Source organism: Lactuca serriola, chromosome 5, assembly GCF_051521515.1.
Source record: "Lactuca serriola cultivar US96UC23 chromosome 5, Lser_US96UC23_V15, whole genome shotgun sequence".
Lineage (NCBI taxonomy): Eukaryota > Viridiplantae > Streptophyta > Magnoliopsida > Asterales > Asteraceae > Lactuca > Lactuca serriola.
Window position 1 is genome coordinate 264,113,561 of NC_136412.1, and position 16,329 is coordinate 264,129,889.

General features: G+C 33.4%; 1 protein-coding gene across 1 annotated transcript; it reads right to left on the reverse strand.

Annotated features, from left to right (window-relative positions):
- Window positions 1–12,325: 12,325 nt before the first annotated feature.
- Window positions 12,326–15,975, reverse strand: LOC145054190 (polyadenylate-binding protein-interacting protein 9-like). Its single transcript, XM_079002332.1, has 9 exons — window positions 14,941–15,975; window positions 14,227–14,334; window positions 14,096–14,140; window positions 13,936–14,008; window positions 13,572–13,684; window positions 13,372–13,479; window positions 13,201–13,269; window positions 12,751–12,812; window positions 12,326–12,676 (listed from the first exon to the last, which is right to left on the reverse strand). The coding sequence occupies exons 1-9, from the start codon at window positions 15,352–15,354 to the stop codon at window positions 12,616–12,618; spliced, it is 1,053 nt and encodes a 350-aa protein (XP_078858458.1). The 5' UTR covers window positions 15,355–15,975; the 3' UTR covers window positions 12,326–12,615.
- Between the last annotated feature and the right edge of the window lie 354 nt (window positions 15,976–16,329).

Here is a 16,329-nt window from a genome sequence, read left to right on the forward strand (position 1 = left end):
TAAATCTGAGATCGAGAAACTAAACGCTGGACTATGATTATGTCTGCATGATATCTAAACAGAGGACTATACGATCCCTTATCTAAAGGACAGGACTGATAAGATCAGAGTTTGACAGCATCTTTGAGAGCTACGATTGCGAATCGGATTGTGCTTGTATATATAGTTACTAGACTTATCCAAGTGGGAGACTGTTGGAATAGTGTCTAAGGCTGCAACTATATTTGGCAAGTATTTGACCCGGTTGTGCATGGTCCTTTTGGGTTGCCTTCACCATAGCAACTTGACAGGATGATTTATAATGAGAGAAGAAATATTATTAATATATTATGAGAATAATATAAGGAATAATAATATTGTTATTTTGATTAATATAAGTCATAAATTAATTAGGGATTAATTTGGTGACTTAAAGAGATTAATTGAATAAAGGGGCATAAACTGTCAATTGTATGATAGTTGTATTTTGGGCTGTGATTCCTTATGGATAAGAGGTGGACGATTTTAGGGTTTAGAAGAGCCTAGAAATCGTCCAAGGCATATCATTAAGGAGATTGGATTGATTAGGGCCTAAGTTATCCAATTAGGGTTTTAAGGGTGAAACACTAGGAAGCTCACTAGTATATATAGACCCTTTGGGTGAAGGAAATCGGCACTCTTGCATCTGTAGAAACCCTGGCCGATTTCTCTCCCTCTTATCATCCTCTTGTTATTTGGTGTTTGTAAGCCATTAGAGGAGTGACAATTGTGACTCTAAGCTCCAAGGACAAAAAGATTCAAGCAAGCAATTCAAGGTAATCCTTTAGATCTGTTTTCATATGTTATGATTTGAATGTTTACACTAGATCTATTAATCAAAGTCTTGGATACATTTCATGTTCAATTAGAGAAACCTAGATCCAAGCATTAGGGTTTGTATGTGCACATAGGAATGTTCTTATGGATCAAACCCATCAACAACATCCCAAGTTTGGAAGTCCGTTGGAGATATTTTTCTTGAAAACAAACAATCTAAGGCCATGGAACTCGATGATGAGCTACGTTCCATTACTATTACCGACTCAACGACTATCTAATATTGCACTCGTATAAAATCATTGTCGATCTCCTTGCTAAAATCGAATCCCCGGGTCCCAAACGGAACCTTGTTATTTATGCCATTAACATGTTATCTTCAAAGTTTGTCATCTGGTTGAAAGATCTAATATGTTTAAGAATCGTATTAAAGTGATATTGCTAATTAACATATGATACTAAATGGTCACACTAACAACAACTTGATATAATTTATTATTTATTAGAAATTGATTTTAATAAATATTCACTAAACTCTTATAATTAATTAGAAATTATTTATTTATAGGAAATTCTAATTTTCATTAGCAAGTAACACATTATTTCATATTGTATGAATTAATAAGTCATGTACAACCTTTTGGACTATTTGAATCATTTTGTCTTTTACCTAAAGACAGAGTTTATATTTTATAAACTTAGAGTTTATAAAATTTAAACAGTTCCTCTTCCTTTTTGAGGCATGGCTAAAAATTGACAAGAAGACAACGGAATTGGTTTTTGAATTATTTAATCAAAAGTAATAAGACATGGTAGACATTCTAGCTAGTAGAAGCATGAGTGCTTATTGGTTAAAGATCCATGTATATTGTGCATGCTATATAAATAAAGGAAAGACTTTCATTTGTGTTGTTCTTAAGATACAAAACCATAACATGCATCTTATGATGCATGTTCTCTCACTTTTTATTATCACTAGAAGATATTACTAGCTTTTATACTCTCTTGAAGTTCATACTTTGGTTATGAACTTCAAGCTTAAGAGTTAAGAGTTTTAGACTAGCATCTACATCAAGTTGGCTTCTTGTTGGTAAGTTCATCATTCTTCACCAACTTTCAAGACTCCCAAGAGGATCCAAAGAACTACAAAGGTTGTTATTTGTTCTTCTTCTTCTTTGGTTGTGTTGTTTTTCTTTCCAAACTTTGCAAGAAGATCCTTGGTGAGTTATAAACCTGTTTTATGTTATTCAAATCATCAAGTCTTTCGTTGCTAAATCTTATGTTTTTTAAACTAATTTTTGAATAAAAACCAAATAATCGGTATCAAGAGCCACCTTGCAAGTTTGGTTAGATTTTTTTATTTATGGAAATCTTGGTTTTCTATAAAAACAAGTTCATACACATATTTTCTAAGACAACTTTATAATTGTTATTTTATGTGACAAAAGTTTTCATGCATCTTTTGTCATTTTAAAGTTGTCTTAGAAAAACAAAGGTTGTTTTATGTCTATGTTGATATGTATGATGTACATAAACTAGCCAATGACCATTATGTGTTGTTGTGTTGGTTGTTTTTATTATAAAATGGTTGTAATAATTTATTTATTCATATTGTATGTAATAAATTAAATAGATTAGTTTTCTTGATTTATTTTTGTAATTAATAGATTAGTTGTTAGAAATAATTTATTTGTACAAAAATATAACAAGAAATGAAGCTTGAGCCATTTTTTGAAGACCAAAGAGTAATTTTCAAGTTTAACAACATGCTGAAAGTTAGTGATAGTTTTTTGGAAAGTGTCACTTTGTTTTCAAAGGGCTCTTGGGCTCTTAGATAGTTGCTGAAATATTGTTTTCAAGAAGTTTTTCCAATCTTTTGCAAGCAAATGGTGTTTACTCAAGTGAGAGCTTCTACAACAACATTATAATAAGTTTTTTGGTCCCTTAAAATGTCCATTTAGGAATGGACTTGACATTTGTTGGCTCACAAAAAATGTCATTACTTGGTTATGTTTATGTACATATAATTTTATGCATGTTTGTGTTGTTTATTTTATGCAATTATTATGTATGGTTGATAAATTAGTTTTTCACATGCTAAAATAATTTTAGAGAAAATAAACATCACATGGAGTTTGGTTTCAAAATTTATAATGTGGACATAAGATTTAACAAGTTATTGATTTAAAATAAAATCCGCTTTTATAAAACGTTAATAACGTTAAATTTTGAAATACTCAAATATAAGTTTTGAAATGGTGATTTTTATAACTTATACAAACTCCAAATATATAAGTAATAAAAATGAAGTTTTATTAAAGATATAAAGGCTTCAAATGCACTCAAACTTAATACCGATTATTAAAATTGAATCGCGTCAAATTATCTAAAAACTAGCTTTTTATATAGAACCTTTAAAAGTGATTTTCTTTTAAAAATTTGTACCATGGTTTATTATATGCATGTAATAACCATGATATCATATTGTAAAATCCCGAATCTCAGGTATAATATGCATATATTTATTTATGAGTTGTTTGAGCAACTCGACAAGTTGGATGCCCCAACTCGTCGAGTAGAGGCGGATTGACCACGTGGGTTTTATGACCAACTCAACGAGTCGGAGAAACCAACTTAGTGAGTTGGCTCTGTGAGAGGAAACCCTAAATCTCTAGGGTTTGGTCCTATTTAAAGGACCTTAAGCCCTCATTTCTGCCTCACTAGCCACCTTACTCCCCTATGTGAAACCATAATCGTCTATATTGAGCTAAGAGAGAAAGAGAGCTAAAATTTGGGCATTTTAGTGCACCTTTTGAAGAGAAGAGGAGAGTATCAAGGCAAGGAACGAGAAGAGGCAGTTGGATCTGGTGTTATTTCATCTATAGCTTCTGTTGAAGGTAAAAAGTCTTCACCTTGCTCATTATTGTGATCAGATCTCGTTTTCATGGAGTTTTTGGGCTTTTTCCATCTTTCCTTGAGACTTTGAGTGTGTTGAACTTATCAAGTGATTGAGACTTCAGATCTGGACCTTGTGAGGTCCCTAGAGTCCAAAGGTCCTAGCCTTATCCAGCTATAGAGGAGCTTTTATGCTTAAGACCCTAAATTGCTCATGATCCTTTACATTTGACGCCACAACCATCCATTCGGGTCTTAAACCATTCAGAAATGTGACCTTCTGTTTGATCACTTCTCTTCCAATGTCGTGCTTGATCATTTTGCTCAGAAGATGGTTGAAACGATCGAAAGCCTGAATAAGTTTTTCATCCGGCTTTTGTTGGAAAGCACTAAACTCAAAAAACAATAGAGTTTAGATGGAATGTTCCAGGTCTTCATCGGTTGAATACAACTCTTTGAGTCTATCCCATATCTCTTTTGTTATGGTGCATGGGCTTACCAGACAAAAGGTATCAAACTGCAAAGTGAATCTTATCATTCTCATGGCTTTAACATTGCACAACAACTTTTCTTTTTCATCTTGAGGAATCTTCTCCACGTCAGTTAAGAGTTGGTTGTATTCCTTTTGAGTCTTTATGGTTCTATTTGTTCCAGAATGAACAAAAGGACCCAATGTTATTGCTTCCCATATAATATAGCCATTGTCTTCAGATCCAACGACGTAGTCTTCAAAGTGATGTGTCCAAACTTCATAATCTTGAGTGTAAAGAATAGGAATTCTAGTTGTGGATCCAATGCTGTTGGAGATATTGATCGAATTGGTTTGTAAATCATCAAGAGACATGATGAGATGACCTTTTTAGATATCTGCTAAGAATCAGACTTGTAAATATTGGATTAGGGTTTTATCAAAAGCAAGGAACAACATCAATGAAGAGATGATGGCTCCTACAAACTCGATAAAAGCGGAAACCCTAAGAATCGTTCTTCCAACAGAAGACATGTGTATATATTACACAGTCTCCTGCTCTGATACCAATTGATGAGAATAAAATTCTCTTAGATCGATAAATTCAAGCAGATAATAAAGAATAACGAGAAGATCAGAAAACGATAAACACAATGATGAATCAAACATGTATTGAATGATTAATATACTCTATCGCAGAAGAATTCAATGTGAATTGCTACTGTAGAGATAGGCTAGGGTTACAATACGATAAGCAAAGTAATTATCAAAAGCATTAACAATATAATGCATGCATGCACTATATATACTAAACCCTAAACAAATCACGGCTGGACATGCCCAGACCGAGAGTACTAATGGACCGAACTACAAAGCCCAATGACACAACCACTTGGACTCAACAATTCTTGAATACAACATGGGATACATGTCATTAAAAAGAGATACATAAGACATAAATGTCTCGTAAGTTACGTGGGTTTGAGACCCAAAACATTTCAAGCATTTACATGAAATATCATTTCATTCGTAACATAACATAGTCTTAGACCATAAAACCTTTTCTATCCTTTTCAAAGAAAAATCTTTTCATACATATCATTTCATATCTTATCATTTCATTTCAAAAGACATATTTCCACATTTCATTCTCTTTTATCATTAAGGACTAATTCCGGTATTAAACCATTTCCATTTTTATACTTAGGACCTAGCAATATCCCCAAGTCTATACCAAGGTTGAAAGAACAAAAATAGTCCACTAAGACCTCATTTCCATTAAGACATCTATCTCGCAAAGAGGAGGCATCACCCCAATAAACTCCTCTATATCCTATTATGAGGACATCATGGCTCAAGAAATATATTCATTTCCATTACTTTCCAATTCTTTTCATTACTTTCCATTACTTTTCCATTTCTTGCCATTATTTTTCCATTTCTTGTCATTTCTTTTTACGCTTTACACATTTCATATGTTAGTATCAAATTACTCATTTCCATGATTAAAGCTCCTATATTTAAAAACATTTCAACTACATTATTTAAACATTCGTTCTGCCAAAACGTTCTTTGCTTTCAAGTCATTATTTAAAAACATTCTTTCCAAAAATATTTAACACCTTCTTTTCAAGACATTTCATATATCAAAGCATTGCATTTCATTATCATAAAATCATTTTTTCATGTACCCCAAAGTGGAAGAAAAGCCAACATGTACTCACCTTAATCACAAGAAGGTTAACTAGTCCTCTTCCAGTTCATTTCCTTAGAGAAACACTCCTCAAACACTACCTATATAATATGGAAATAAGTCATTAAAATAACCAAAATAACCTTAAAAGTTTCCATTACTAAAGTTTATTGCTTCATACATTCCTCGTGAAAAATTATGAACGTAGGCGAAGATCGTGTGTAAATTTGAGTCTGTATGCAAAAATTATGAAGAAAAAAAACCTCTAACATATACTTCAACGCGTAATGGAAATTAAGGCATGAATATCCATGGGTCGTGTTTTCATGTCTAGACACACATAACTCAATTTTTCTCAAAATAACATCCTACTTTGCATAGTTTTTGAACACCCTTTTTTAAATCACTCTGTACAATTTATTTAGGTTCTCACACATGATTAGGAGGTGTTTTATCATCTTAAAATACCCACTTAACCCATTAAGTGATCGCTAAAACCTTTAAGGATATATTGATCCTCAAATTACACAAGAAGGGTTAACTAGACTAGTTTCCATTGCACCTTCTAAAACTCACAATGTTTGTTTATAACTCATTGAACACTCATATGAAAGTCATCAAGTATGTAAAACCAACATTAATCTCATTGTAAGTACATGGACTGAATATGGAAATCCTCAATTCCATTCCATGATTCCCAAATTTCCCTTTAAACCAAAACAATCTCTAAGTCTAGAATTTCACTAGCATCATTTCATGTTTATGTTCCAGTATCATCTATAAAGTGTCGATTCATGTTCATGAAGTTCATTCACTTCTAATATGTCAATAATCATGTAGTTATCCCTAGATTTCCTAATACCCTTATGGCTAAATCTTTCATAAATTATAGTAGAGATCATTCAAACCTTCATGTATTTGCATTCAAATCATTCTAAGAGTATTCATTCATGGTTATGAACTTCATTTGCTCAACAAGCATACCAAAATGCATAAAGTTCATTGATGTCATCATATTTTCCCAAAATGACTTAAAACCCATGTTTTGTAACATTCTACCATCATGGATGAATTTAAGAATTCTAGTTGGATTTATTGCTATCAAATATCATCTAGGTCATAGAATCCAATCCAACTTCATCATCAATTGCATTATCCCCAAATTAGATTTCTATGTTTCATGGAGCTTTTTACCCAAATCATTAAATCCATAAATAGGATGATTGGATTGAGATTAGAACCAAGAAAACCACTTAAGGGAGGTTAGAAAACCAAACCCTAACCATTGATTGGAGCCAAATTCGACATTGGGTTTAACCCAAAACCTTCAATTCGAAATATAGAGTTAGAAGAGGAGAAAACATATATAGAAAGCCTTTGATTACTCTTCCTTTTGCTTGGATACACCAAATTCCACTTGAATCAAACTCCAGGTGATAGAGAATGAAGAAATCGCTATTAGAACGCTCTTGGATTGTAAAACATAACTATATTGAAAGATTAGGGAGTATGTGTGTGTATGCATCTTATTTCCCCGACATCCTAATTTTAGTAAGATTCTGAAAATGCCCTTACTCTCCTTATTGACTTAAGGGAATTTCCCAGCAAAATTAATTATTTTTTTCTATCTTTCTAGCCTTTTAACTTGGCCATACAAACTCCAATCCGGGTAAACTTTATATCTTTGGAAATCCTGTTATATGTACTAGAAGTTCCATGTTATGTGTTTTATCTGAGTATATCCAAAATTGAAGTTATTTAGCCATAAACATGGCAAGTCGGAATATTACAACATTTCTAGTGTTAAATCAACAATTTTAAAAAAAAAACATCTCTCAGTCATTACACATCCATTTTATCTAATTCTTTTTCCTTTGTATTCTTTGTTTTATGGACTAAAACTTTCCATAATGATGTTCTTTCTAATTATCTGTAGATATTGACGTATTAAGCTCCAAAGTTGGCACCTTGCAGCTATCAAATTTCCAAATAAGTTTTCATTAACTTTTCGTCCAACTTTGCAACACTATAGATTCTTCATATAAACTCCTTTTAAGCTGGTTGTTTTTGATATTGCTTCATTTTCAAGTCTAAACAAGTTAACTCTGTACCCTCTCTACTAAGTTTAGCTTTTGTGGTCTCAAATTTGGAATTTTATCACTTTTACATGGAATTACAAATTTTATATTTTTTCCATTTTTATTCATTGAACTTAATCCATTACACCATTTGTCACACATTCTGATATCCTAACTTGCTAAATGCTATGAAAGAAGAATTTAGTGCACTTATTTTTAATGGAACTTGGGTACTTGTTCCTTGACCACCCAATGCTAATGTGGTTAACTATATGTGGTTGTTCAAAAACAAATCTAATGTAAATGGATCTTTAGCGCGATATAAGGCATGTCTTGTTGCCAACGGTCGCAGTCAGCGCCCCAATATTGACTATGATGAGACCTTCATTCCGGTTGTGAAATCGGCCACTATCAAAACCGTTCTTAGCCCGACTATTTCTCACTATTGGCCAGTTCATTAGTTAGACGTCAAGAATGCTTTTCTTGATGTCAATCTTTAGGAGAATGTATACATGCATCAACCTATGGGGTTTCATGACTCATCTAATCCTAATCATGTATGTTTACTTATGAAGTCATTATATGGATGTAAACATGCACCACTGGCTTGGTATCACCGCTTTGCTCAGTTCCTCACATGTCATAGATTTTCTAATAGTCGCTCTGATTCGTCATTATTTGTTTATTGATAGGGTGACCAGATTGCATATCTTCTTCTTTTTGTAGATGATATTGTATTGACAGCCTCCTCTATAGGTATCCTTCAGCAGATCATTACCAGCTTATGCTTAAAGTTTTCCATGATAGATTTGGGCTCTTTAAATTATTTTTGGGCATTTCCATCTCACGAGATCGTCATGGAATGTTTTTATCTCAACAAATATATGTTACTGAGATAGTTGAGCAAGCCAGTTCGTACTCCTGCCGAAACCTCAACTAAGCTCGATGAAACAGGTTCGCCAGTTGCTGACCCGACACACAATCGTAGTCTTACAGGAGGACTTCAATATCTGACTTTTACTCATATTGACATCCACTATGTAGTTAAGCAAGTGTGTTTATTTATGTATGACCCCGGGTAAACTCATTTTTCGGCTCTTAAACGTATCCCAAGGTACATTTGGGGAACTATTTATCATGGTCTACAGTTATATATATCCCTTTCTTGGGGTCTGTCGCTTATTCGGACACAGAGTGGGCCAGTTTCCCTACGTCTCGGTGCTCCACATGGTCTGAAAATGTGTTGTACGGCTTAGGTAAACCGCAAATGGTCCATTTTCACCCCACCATGTTCAACCTGCTGAAGAAAAAGTGATACCATGGAGATATCGGTGGTACCTCCCCCAAAAAACCTTCAACCCGCGAGCCACTATGTGTGCCCTTAGGGAGGAAGGTATCATGAAAGATTTTATGGGAGGTATCGACGGTACCTCCAAGGAATGGCACCTTCTTGAAGGGGTTAACAATTTTGGGTTGAGTGGGTTACATATGCAGCTTTACTAACCCGTATATATCATTTTCAACTCATGCAATAACAACTTGTATTATGTATCAAAACTTGTACCAAAGCAATTTTATATGTTTTTTAATTAATTTTTAAATTAGTATGTATATTTTTAATATTATGTAAATTAGTTTTGTATAATTCTTATTAGTTTGTGTTTATTTTAAAATAAAAAATTAAGTGGATTGAGTGTTTGGAAAGATCAAATTTTTATATGTTATGGGTTGGAAAAAGATAGAAGAGAGAGGAGAAATAAATGTTGATGTGACGTTGATGTGGTAGTGGGTTGAGTGAGTTGAGAGGTAATGACTCTTTCATCCCTTAAAGCATTGGGTATGGGGCTATGGGGAACTAGTTAGAACACCATTTTGGTGCTAACTCATATGCCACATCACCTATGGTGTTATAACACAAAGTGGGGAAATGGTCACCATGTTAAGAGCACTTTATAACACCAACTTATTTCCATTTTATAATTTCTTTTTTTATTAAAACAAATATATTTTAAATAAAACATAATATCTAAATAAAATATAATGTTTAAAAAATAAAAAAATTTAAATTACACATAACATCCAAAATAATAATAATAAAACATTACAATACAAAAAAAAAACATATTTTATTTTTCCTAAACAATGGTATTCGTTATCATTATCGTTATCGTTATCGTTGAAGATATAATTTGTCAATTCCTCTCGAAGTTGTTTTTGTTTATTTGCATCCTAAATGTAAACGATTATATGTAAATATTATGTTGTTCCTGGTTGAAATTGAACGTGTTTGGGCTCCGTTGGGATATAGTATGCAATATTTCGTCATTTATCTTCTACTACCATGTTATACATTATGATACATGCATACATGATATATCGTAGAGTTTCTAACTCCAATGGTTGTGTCGCATGTTCAATTATGTGCCAATTCGCCTTTAGCACTCCAAAAGCATGTTCCACATCCTTACATGCTCCTTCTTCTCTTCTCTTGAATAATTTATCTTTTTCTTTAACCGGGTGTCGGAATGCCTTCACGAATGTGGAATACGGAGGATATATTCCATCTGTAAGGTAATACCCAAATTTGTATTTGTTTCCATTCACTGTGAAAAGAGCATTCGGGGCCTTTCCATTCAAAAGATCGTCGAATATTGGCGACTGACCAAGAACGTTAACATCGTTGTTGGAACCCGCAACCCCGAAAAATGCATGTCAAATCCATAAATTTTGGGAAGCAACAACCTCAAAAACCAACGAATGTGATCCATGATGACTACTTGCATACTGCCCTTTCCATGCTACTGGAAATTTTTTCCATTTTCAGTGCGTGCAATCAATGCTTCCAATCATTCCGGAAAATCCATGTCTTTCTTCGTGTATTGCATAAAGCTCTTGCGTATCATGCAATGAAGGTTTTCGTAAATATACGTCTCCAAATGTTTCAACAACACCTTTTGACAATCTATACAAACTTTCCCCGTGCAGTTCTTTCGTACATTCTCATATAGTTGTCTGTGGTGTCGGGTGACTCCCCCATAACCATCAAACAAATGACCGCAACACATTTCTGCCACGTTGTAAATTATCGTCTACCTCTAGCATCATGTCTCAGTTGAAAAATGTATACCTGTATACCTAAACATATATTAACTATGGTTTTAATATATATTACATTTGTATTAAAATTAAAGAAGCATGTAGTACATTTGTATTTAAGATTTAAAGAAATGATATCGGCTTTCTAAGGCATTGGTGATCCGTAGGAACACATTCCTATTCAAACGAAATCTTCTTTTGAAGTCATTCGACCCGTATACACAATTATCCGCAAAATAAGCGCAATATAGACGTTTGTGTCCTTCCTCGCAATTTCTATTTAACAGCGCACGTTTTGTTAGTAGCGGGGTTGAGTCTGGTTGTATCATCTCGCTGGTGTAATAATGATACATCATATTGAAGAATATATCGTCAGCGTCATCATCGGACGAGTCGAAAATATCCATAATTTTTTTTGAAGATAATTAAAATTGTAGAGAGAGAGATGAATTGTGTGAAAAAAAAAATTATAAATAGATAGTAGGTATTTAAAGGTAAAAAAAATAATTTTTTTTTTATAAATTTGACTGTTTGACAACGGTTTAATTGGTGGAAAATGTGGAAATCAACTCGTTTCATCCGGTCAAAACGGCAACGAGATGCACCCGCAATGAGATACAACGAGAATGGGGGGGGGGGGGGGGGGGGGGTATTCATCTTGGTATGAAGCCGTTGAGGCCCCTCCACGTCAATCATACCGTCATTTTGGTGCCCATACCGCCTTGTCTTACAATGATCTACCAAACAACTCTTTTCACAAATTATAAACATCTTTATTTCGAACTACTATCAAAATTATACTCATACTGATTATTAATTATAGATAAATTTTGGTTACGCGATTTTTATTCCTGTTTGATAACCACATATGTAGGCTACGTGCCTGTTCTTTTATTTTAATGCAATTCATAAAAAACTAATGAAACAAACTGTGAATAAAAACAATTTTTCTTTCTTATAGTCTTCGTTAATGTGATTATTTTATAAGATGTTGAAAGTATAAATAAAGATGGCGTGTACTTGCAAATAAGATTAAAAAAACAACATAAACGAAGTTAACATTTTATCAAAGATTTTTTAATCACAAACAAAGTAAACTAGAAACTTTAAAGTTTAAAATGATTACACAAAACTTAATGCTCCACGTTCTTTTCAACAATTTAATTTTAAAAAAAAAATGAATACACTGCATACCAGTCCTGTAAATGGCTGCCACGTGGCTTATCTGACATTTAACATTTATTTTCACCGGCAACAACAACCATTCAGTCTAGCCAAAATAAATAAATAAATAAATAATTAACTCAACCACGATTTTCCTCCCTGAAATATAACATCATAAAGAACCAGACAATATAAGCATCAAAGTCAAAACCAGAAGTCAACCATAACCATTATGAGCATTGAGCTCACAATCGTCACAAGTAAAAAGAAACACAGACACAAGCAAGTAAAGACAGCACGTTCTCAACTTCAAGCTACTCAACATGAAAAAAAAAACAAAAATAAAAATAAAATAAAACATCACAAAATCAACGAGAACAAAGGCTCCCTCATGGATGCATTCTTAAGGATGTTTGATTTCAAGTTTAGTTGGTTAGAACTGGGCGAGCAACACGTGGCCTCACTGGAGTCTTTGAAGGACTCACCCTGTAAAATAAAATAAAAAAATAAATAAACAAGGGCAAATTTGTAAAAAAAAAAGTTAGGACTTAATAGCTTACCTGATTGGTTGTGCTCCTAAAGGTTGACCACAACAATCAAGCGCCAGGATTGCACTCTCTGCCTGCAATTGTTATCGACAATAAGATAATTAGCATGTGTAGAGCACGGCCAGCTGTTGTACTGTGTTTGTCATGCATTCAGACTGTGTGGTTGTGACTGATGTCAATCAGACAAAAACTGTGACCGTGACAGATGTCAAGGTTATGCTTGACAAGGACAAGTTATACTGTATTTAACATGCAGTAGACTGTGTGAAAGTGACAGTGACTATGAATGATGACGATGGGACCACAAATTACAACTTTTTTGCCCACCCAAAAAAGTGGAACAAGGACTTTACTTTTGATTTTGATTTGTCGTATGTGCAAAAGACGTGAATACCCTCCTCAACAAAAAAAATAGCCCTAAAAAGCTTATGTCAACAAAAGCAGCCTAAAATTTGAAGTTACCATCACAAACTCAACAAAAGCAATGCGTGTGGAATGAACATTGTCCCCCAAAAGCCTCAAGCGAGAAACCTACATGCAAAAAATTTCAAGAAAATTAAGAACGTATTTTAAAAAATAGCTCGTGAATATAATAAAAATAAAAACTCTAAAAGTATTGTTTTAAGTTTTAACCTCGCCACATCTTGTTTCAAAGAAATTCTTGACCTCAGTTTGGGAAATCTTCTTATCGATGTTTGTACAGTAAACTGTCCTTGCACACATCTCTCTTTCATCCTCTGACTAAAATCACAAAAGATAAATAATAAAAAGAAAAGAAAAAGATATATTCACAATCCAAATTACATATGATTAAAGGGAAAGAGGTCAAATACCCTAGGGAGGAAAGTTGGATTCACAGGAAGGATGGCGGTTTTTGAGGGCAAAACCGTAATTTGCGAGAAACCGAGCATCGTACCACTAAGATTAAGCGCTAACCTTGCTGAGTCTGCAACACATTGACAATAAAATGTAAAGTGGCTCAATGGGTAATGATTTTTATCTGGATGAAGTGTCTGAATCTAAGTAAATGACCATTTTACTATAACGTGTATAGAATGAACTTTTTTCTTTTTTACTTTATCCTTGTTAACAAGTCATTATGTCTGGATAAAGTAAAAAAGAAACAACCATAGATAGTTGTTTGGATTAAGTGCTTAACCCATTAAGTCTATTAAGTCAAAAAGAATTGTGTCTTACTTTCATCACCAAACTCAACGAATGCAAACCGGAGACGTGAATGTGGATCTCCACAAACGCGACAATCCAAAACCTTCATATAACCATTTTTAGTTATTATTATATAACAAGAAAATGATTGTGTGAATAATGAAAATGCGGAAAGTGTAAAAAGACTTACATGCCCATAGCCGCTAAACAAACCAGCAAGTTGCTCTTCGGTCACCTATTTAAGTAACCGTAGTCTAAGGATGAAATGGTAAAATGACAGAAGATATAAATGGTAAGTTAACATGTGTTTTTTTTACTCACATTGTGATCGATGTCTGAGACATATACAGTTCTCTTGATGCTGTCTTCTCTTTGAGCTCTGAAAGATCTTCCATTAGACAATCGTCTAGTGTTGTAGTTATTTCTCCTCTGGTATTTAGAAATGAAAAAGGAAAATATTACTCTTTTAAACTCAAAATAGATTCATTTACATGGATGGTAATCAAAGATGACACATTATATGCAAAATTTCTACACTATTATCTTCATCTCACTAGCTAAAAGATGATATGAATTAACACATGTTCTTGTTTCAAGGTCTATGGATATGAATCCTGTAACTCCATTTCTTTTTCAGAATGCAAAGAAGCTTTTTTATAGTATTAATCATCATGATAACTTCACGAAATGAACAGAACAATATGCAAGTGTTACAAAACATGATAAATGCAGAATATTCATAGGAAAAAAATGAATTTTTGGTGGAAATTGGGACATATCTGATTGATAAAGGTGCACAAATTCATAGCAAAGCCTTAGAAACTTCAATTTTAGTAGGCTTATGACACAAATTCAGGAGATAAGAGGAATCCTTAAAAGAAACACAAAGTTCAATGAAGAAACAATTGAATCTAGTGACAAATATTCTAAACGAAGAGAAAAACCCTTCAATTTAGATTTCAAAGGATTAAATTTGAAGGAAAAAAAAAAACATAAATTGGAAGAAGATAAAATTCAGATGCTAAAAGATTATACCCTTCGGTTATTGGGGTACCCTTCAATTCCATTTTCGGGATAATTCTTGTAATAAGCAGGTTGCACGAAGTAATTGAGGGCAAACTCAGGTTGATCACGATTGCGATCAATCGGAGAGTAAGAAGAAGGAAAGAATTCCTTAGCCATGGGATTTAACTTCAAATTGGACAGCATATCAACAAAATCTTGCATTTTCATTTCTGATTTCGAATCAGAATCAGACCCTTTTTTGGAGTCGACATGGCTGATGATTGAACCATTATCATCATAGGAATTGACGGAATTATCACTCTCACTATCGACACTCTTGACGATAGAATCCTTGGGTTTTGGTGGAGATTGATGAACATCAGGAGAAGCAGACACTGCTGTTGATGCTGGTGATTCAACAGAAATTTCAGGACCAGCAGCCATGAATTCCGAGAAGCAAAAAAAAAAAAAAAAAAATCAAAATTTTATCAACAAAACTGTATCAAAACCAAAAACCCCACCTCTCAAAACCCAGAAAAAGAAAATGAATAAATATTTACGAAAAAACAAATTGCTGATAAAAGAAGCAAGCAGTCTGTGTTCTTTATGGAAACGATCAAGAAAGAAAAGGTTTTAATTTTTTTTTCTTTCTTTCTTTCAGATTTGCGTCATATATGGAGGTCGTATAATTATCTAACAAGAATTGATTCTCTCTTTCTCTCTCTTTATCTTTATATAGGCATGGACAAAACCCATAAAGATAGACCCATTTACAAAAACCAAAATCGAAAAGGAAATGGAAAGAAATGAAGATCGAATTGCTAAAAAAGAGAGGGTTTTTGAGCAATTTGATCACAAGATTGTGGTGGGTTTCTACGAGAGAAACAGGTGGCTTTGTGTTTAACTTTTCCTCACCTTCTCTTTTTGTTTTCTTTTACAAAGAGAAACTGTGGATGGGTTCATGAAATTATAGGAAAAAAGAAAAATATTTACTTTTAAAGAGAGCATTTAAGTGAGGTGCGTTAAATTGGGGATGGTAGAACAACAAAGATGACTTACTCTTTGAATTTTTGTTATTTTCTGCAACAATGGATATGTCAATCACAACTGTTTCTCTTTTGTTTGTTATGATTTCTTGAATTTAAAAAACAGTAATTGATCCGGATGAAAGTACTATTCCATTGATTTTTTAATTGGGTTCTTGGTTCTTGTTGGATAAAATTGTAAATAATTTTCTTGGTTTGCTGGAATGGCAGCCAGCAAGTAGTAATGGTGTGTGAGTGGTCCTTAGCATTGAAAGCATTATGAGAAATGGGGGATCAATTTGGGAAAAAAGGTACCACATGGGAAAGCAAAAGGATTCACCTTTCAATTGTTTTGAGCTTTGAAAGAGAGAGTTTGGTGGAAGATGATGATGAT

Excerpts from the sequence above, each read along its gene's own strand:
- LOC145054190 (XM_079002332.1), bottom strand. The coding sequence starts at position 15,354 with ATGGCTGCTGGTCCTGAAATTTCTGTTGAATCACCAGCATCAACAGCA. Across the intron at positions 13,685-13,935 it reads CGTTGAGTTTGGTGATGAAA|ACTCAGCAAGGTTAGCGCTT; the intron begins GTAAGACACAAT and ends AATGTGTTGCAG. Across the intron at positions 12,677-12,750 it reads TTAGGAGCACAACCAATCAG|GGTGAGTCCTTCAAAGACTC; the intron begins GTAAGCTATTAA and ends TTTATTTTACAG.